At 32.1% G+C, this 6,266-nt stretch overlaps 1 protein-coding gene across 2 annotated transcripts; it reads left to right on the top strand.

Annotated features, from left to right (window-relative positions):
- The first annotated feature begins 688 nt into the window (after window positions 1-688).
- LOC100813472 (indole-3-acetic acid-amido synthetase GH3.10) lies at window positions 689-5,975 on the top strand. Of its 2 annotated transcripts, XM_041013679.1 has the most exons (5): window positions 689-795; window positions 967-1,313; window positions 1,837-1,938; window positions 2,069-2,889; window positions 5,225-5,909. In XM_041013679.1, exons 2-5 carry the CDS (start codon window positions 982-984, stop codon window positions 5,779-5,781), a joined length of 1,812 nt encoding a protein of 603 aa, XP_040869613.1. In that variant the 5' UTR covers window positions 689-795; window positions 967-981; the 3' UTR covers window positions 5,782-5,909. The 2 variants fall into 2 exon arrangements, with proteins under 2 accessions (XP_040869613.1, XP_014632299.2); XM_014776813.3 differs by lacking the exon at window positions 689-795 and having other exon boundaries at window positions 802-1,313; window positions 5,225-5,975.
- The last annotated feature ends 291 nt before the right edge of the window (window positions 5,976-6,266 follow it).

Raw genomic sequence — 6,266 nt, 5'->3', positions numbered from 1 at the left:
TTGATCCATTAAGTATTGATTGGAGGACCAATTGAATTTTAAAAATTAGTGGATGAATCATTAATCATCCATAAAATTAAATGGATGTATTTGAATCCATCCATTTTTTTTAAATGGATGGATAGTGAATAAATGGATTCATTTGTCATCTCTAATTAAAAGTGTGAAATATTCACTCACTTCATGGATGACTAATAAGATGACTTTTAGTGAATTGTTTCCTTCTCCATGTATTTCTTTTCATCTACAAACATTAATTTGAACTTATAGAAACCTTTTTTAAGAAATTGAATCTAATTCCACTTACACCAACATTGGTAAAATAACGTTTATTATATAATAGTAATGAGTTAACTTAAAACAAAGCATTACCTACAAGTCATTGGTTCGAGGGGTAATGTATTTGGTTTTTTTAAATAACATCTTGAATTTAAGTCTTATAGATAAAAAAAATATGGTTAGGAGGAAAGAATCGACTGAAGGTGGTCAATCAGGTTCTTCGACAAAGATTCCTCACTGACAAATTTGATAGATACTTTATTAATCTAAAAAAATCAAGTTTAGGTATGGTCTGATTTCAAATATGGTGGCTCACAATAAATTGGAGGGAAAAAGTGATCAGCTGTTCCTTGGTCCCTGGCCATTAGTAATGTAGTCCCCATGTATGATCCTTACATTAAGGAAGAATATTTCTCTTTCTTTCTCTCCCCGTAATAAAATGATAATACCATTTCCTGTGGTCTATATCTATTGTGTTGTACCATATCGTGAAACTTAATTCTGCAAATATCAGAGGTTTGTTGAACCTTTTGAATAGGGGACATATAAGCTCTAGATAGCAACATAAAGTAGTGGGTTCCCTTTGGTTTTTTCTCGTTATATTTCCCTCACTGAGACACACACACACCTCCACCAACAACACTATATCATTACTTTTAGCACCTCACTTAGTTCCTCATGCCGCAGCACCAACCAACTCTAATGGAACCTATTCTCAGCTACAACAATGGCAATGGCAACAACAGTGACTATGATGTCATGAACTGGTTTGAGGATTTATCTCAAAACGCTGGTTTTGTTCAGACTCAGTTGCTGTGCCAGATTCTGGAGCAGAACTATGGGGTGGAATATCTCAAGAAATGGTTGGGGAGCTACAACATCCTTGAGATGGATGCATGTGCATTGGAATCACTTTTCTCTTCTGTGGTTCCCCTTGCTTCACATGCTGATTTTGAACCATTTATGCAACGGATTGCAGATGGGGACACAACTCCTTTACTCACTCAACAACCCATAACCACTCTTTCCTTAAGGTACCATCACCTTTTTATATTTTATACATTAGTTCCTTTCTCTTCTACTTTTTTGGGGACAAAAACTTTGATTCATTATAGTGCTGGTTTTTTCTTTAATTTTATTGTCATGTGACTCATGTTCGTGACATGAATAGGATCAGATTACAGGACATTAGATACAGGCCCCATATCGCTCTCTCCGTATTATTCTGCCAGATTTCACTGGCTATTTGGTTATGTATATATTTGCTTAAGCTTAATCCATGGTTGTTCTAGTGTTTATTATTATTCAAGGCAGGTCTAATCATAGGTGCTTGTATGAAATCATGAACAAGAGTCCTGAAAAAGTAATATAACTAATAAACCACCACCAGTCTTTTTTATGCATTTTGTTAATCTTTTCTATTAAGTACTATTTCTTTCTATTTTCTTATGATATCTATGGAATGGAAGGATCCCCTGCCACTTTCTGATAATTTTTCCTATTTACTTTGAATATATATATATATATATATATACTTTTTTCTTTTCTTGTTTGCAGTTCTGGAACCACAGAGGGGAGGCAGAAGTTCGTACCATTTACCCGCCATAGTGCACAAACCACGCTTCAAATATTCACCTTAGCTGCAGCATATAGATCAAGGTGTGTACCTCAATATAATATCTCCTTGAATTGTTCCTTTTTTTTTTGTACCCTCTTGTTCCTATGTGTATGTTTATTTTATTTAAAGCACTTAGTAAAATATTCGTCCTTATCTTTTGACTGTTTACAGGGTTTATCCAATAAGGGAAGGTGGAAGGGTTCTTGAATTCATATACAGCAGCAACAGGTTCAAAACAAAAGGAGGTTTAACAGTAGGAACCGCTACAACACACTACTATGCTAGTGAAGAATTCAAAATCAAGCAGCACAAGACCAAGTCATTCACTTGTAGCCCTCAAGAAGTGATTTCTGGTGGAGACTACAAGCAATCCACATATTGTCACCTTCTTCTTGGCCTATACTTCTCTGACCAAGTTGAGTTTATAACCTCAGCTTTTATCTACAGCATGGTGCAAGCTTTCACCACTTTTGAGGAACTTTGGAGAGAAATTTGCAATGACATAAGAGATGGAACTCTTAGCTCAAGAATCAAGTCATCCAAAATGAGAAAGGCTGCTTTGGATATCATCTCTCCAAGCCCAAATTTGGCCTCAAAGTTAGAAGATTCTTGCAAGGAGCTAGAAGGGGTGGATTGGTTTGGTTTGATTCCAAAACTTTGGCCAAATGCAAAGTATGTTTATTCCATAATGACAGGGTCCATGCAACCATATTTGAAAAAACTTAGGCACTATGCAAATGGGTTGCCTTTGGTTAGTGCTGAATATGGCTCAACTGAGAGCTGGATAGGGGTTAATGTTGACCCTAGTTTGCCACCAGAAGATGTAACATTTGCTGTGGTTCCCACTTTCTCTTACTTTGAGTTCATTCCACTTCACAGGCATGAAAAAAAATTGAGTTCAGGAGGTGATGATTTCATGGAAGATAAGCCAATTCCACTGTCTCAGATCAAAGTTGGACAAGAATATGAAGTAGTCCTCACAACTTTCACGGGTATTCATCTTCCTTAATTCTCTTATATACCATGAGAAATTAATTCTATGGCACTCTCAAATTTAAGGGTTTTGGTACGTACTCATACAATTAATTAATGAGCCAAAATATAATTGTACCAAAATCATTAAATTTCTGTCCCATAGCAAGTCTCCTATATCAATATTGCTCATTTCTTCGACCCATCTTTTCTCAGTTTTATCGTGACTTACATTTTGAACATGACACATGCCAGAATTTAATTAGTAGATCCCTGGAACAGAAGCATCTTTTTTCTTGACATTTTGTTTGGTCATAAATACCAAGTAAATACCTCTAGCTACCTAATCTGTAAACTAATAATAAGTGCAAGTTTGGTTAGAGTTGATAAATTTATTTTTGAAATAGGCCTCATTTTATTAACCGAGTTTGCAAAAGAAATTTTAATCCTGCTTTTTATACAAATTTAGTTTCAGGCCAAATATAAGTATGTAAATATATTTCATATAGAGAGTATCCCTTTTCAAAAATATGTTTTAACACCCAAAAGTAATTTTTAAACGGTTATCTAAACATATATACTAAATATACTTCTCAAAACTGAGTTCAGACGGCCTCAAACAAAAATTTAAACATACTCTAAAACTATTCATATTTCGGCAAGCCCGTTTTGATTGACCCATCGTCGTACATAAAATAACACCTAGAGTAACAGGTTCAAGAAAGTAGGGATCGAGCTTTATGTGTGCCAGTACTTATGCAAGCTATATACCATGAACATGGTCCTGTAAAGTAGCTAGTTGCATCATGTCAAAAAAGTATTTGTTGAATTTAGCTAGATGCACATACGAGGGCTTATGATTGAAAATTGAAATGCATACAATACAATTGGGCATCATGAGAGATATTCAATGCGTGGACTGAAATGCGTGCATGCTAATAATGGGGAATCAACAATAATGAAAAGCAGCACTGTGCATGTTTGTTCCAATTAATTTATATATATATATATATATATATATATATATATATATATATATATATATATATATATATATATATTTAAAATATCAATTAGTCTAAATACATATTTAATCTTTTAGGCTAATTTTGATCATATATAGTTGACTTAGTGTACATACTTTTTAGTTGGAATTATTTATTTGAAAATCATTTTATAAATGATTTCTTGCAAACAATTATTTATGTACATAAACTGAAAGTAGGTGGCGCACCGACCACAAACAACCCACGTTTAATATTGGCCACCCTTTGGAGTGCTTGGTTGCATTTCGATCGTTACTTTTGTGGTTGTTACCATCATATTTCAGACTTTCATTACGGAACAAATTTTGTACAGTGTTTTTTCTAACCTAACTTTGCAGATTTTGTCTGGAGTATTGATATGATTAATGAAATCTTCTTTCCTAACTCCTCAAAGTTCGAACTTAAGGTCTCATTTAAAAGATCCAACTTCAGTTTTAATCAGGCGAACACAATATTAGTATATTTGGTAGTGTTTATATACAAGTGAATTGAAAACGCAAAAGTATATTAATAAAAGGTTAAATTATTTTTTTCTTCTAATTAATTATTCAGATTTAATTTGATTTTTAATTTTTTTCAGAATTAATTTGATTATTTAATTTTTCAATATGATTTAGTTTGATCATTTCATCTAAACTAAACTTATGTCCTTACAAAATTTTGTGTTTTGTGATAATTTAAAACCACTTAATAATGATTTAAGATTGTCACAAAGTATAATTTTTTAGTAGTGTTGATTCAATTTTAATGGTAGGATTAAATTGAATTATTTAAAAAAATTAAAAGATCAAATTAAATTCTTAAAAAATTAAAAGATAAAATTGAATCTAAAAGATAATTGAGGGGATAAAAAATTTAATTTAATCTTAATATAATAAGAATTTTGCTAAACAATACATCCTTATGGTGTAAAATAAAGTTATGAATAACATAATTTTATATTTTTCAATAAAAAAAGTTCTTCTTTTAATTTTTTAATTAATTCCTTAAAGATATTGGTTAACATTGTGATATAATAATCACAAACTTCATCATGACTTTATTTTTTCTAATAATGTATGTGATTGATGTTTAATCATACTATGTTAATTTTGCTTTTGCTTATTTGAGAGCAAATTAGTAAGTGCATGTTTGATTTTTAGTTTCATAGGTCAAAAATAATTTTGTCAATAGATCAAGACTCTTATTTTTATATTTATTTTGTTTTCATCTGTTGGATCTACAATCGAACAAACGTGAAAACATTTTGAATTACAAACCAAACATAACCTAATGATGATTATTGTTATGATATGTTTCTTTTTTCCAGGACTGTACAGGTGCAGGTTAGGGGATGTGGTGGAAGTAGCCAGCTTCCACAATGGGATCCCAAAGTTGAACTTTGTGTGCAGAAGAAAGTTAATTCTGACAGTAAATATAGACAAGAACACAGAAAAGGACCTTCAGCTAGTGGTAGAGAGAGGGTCTCATATTCTGAACAAGGCAAGTAGAGCTGAGCTAATTGATTTCACAAGCTATGCAGATGTCTCAAACCAACCGGGTCACTACGTAATTTACTGGGAGATCAAAGGAGAAGTTGAGGACAATGTTCTTGGTGCATGCTGCAACGAAATGGACAAGTCTTTTGCGGATCATGGCTATGTTGTGTCAAGGAAAACCAACTCGATAGGACCCTTGGAGCTTTGCGTTTTGGAGAGTGGGACTTTCAAGAAGATCTTGGACAACTTCATTGCTAATGGGGCAGCACTTAGCCAATTCAAGACACCCAGGTGCACCAATAATCATGTCATCCTCAAAATTCTTAACACGTGCACCACCAAAAAGTTTCGGAGCACTGCTTACAACAACTGTTCAAATGAACAATGATTGATATGATTATATGAATGAATGAACAATTATTAATCTTAATTTTCGGGACTCTTTCAAAATTTTGTGCTGCTTAATTTTCTTTTACATCATGTAGGAATGAAAATAAATGTTGAATATTATATTAGTGAAAATACGTTTTATAAATTTGAGTTTTAGGATTTTGAATTAAAATATAATATAATATTTATTTATGTGATTGTCCATACCTCATTAATGAGATCTCTTCCGTAATTAAATCTTGGGATTCACAACTTAATATAGTATATGACTTGACTTAATTAGTAAATTTGTACTTAATAATTAATATGCAATCTCACAATGACAATGTTAAAGTATAAGTGTAATATATTTAATATGCAATCACACAATGACAATGTTAAAGTATAAGTGTGTGAGGATGAAAAGTGAAAATAGACTTATAAGAAATTATACCTACACAACTAAAAAATAGGTTTTTAACAATAGTTATTAAGGACTTTCAA

This window comes from Glycine max, assembly GCF_000004515.6.
Source record: "Glycine max cultivar Williams 82 chromosome 6 unlocalized genomic scaffold, Glycine_max_v4.0 Gm06_scaffold_214, whole genome shotgun sequence".
Classification (NCBI taxonomy): domain Eukaryota; kingdom Viridiplantae; phylum Streptophyta; class Magnoliopsida; order Fabales; family Fabaceae; genus Glycine; species Glycine max.
The sequence above is the reverse complement of the archived record's forward strand: the minus strand, read 5'-3'. Positions and strand labels throughout refer to the sequence as shown.

Bases quoted from the DNA above. Each gene is read 5' to 3' on its own strand.
- LOC100813472 (XM_014776813.3), top strand. From the start codon at position 958: ATGCCGCAGCACCAACCAACTCTAATGGAACCTATTCTCAGCTACAAC. The intron at 1,314-1,836 runs GTACCATCACCT...TCTTGTTTGCAG, and splicing joins ATAACCACTCTTTCCTTAAG to TTCTGGAACCACAGAGGGGA. The intron at 1,939-2,068 runs GTGTGTACCTCA...GACTGTTTACAG, and splicing joins GCTGCAGCATATAGATCAAG to GGTTTATCCAATAAGGGAAG.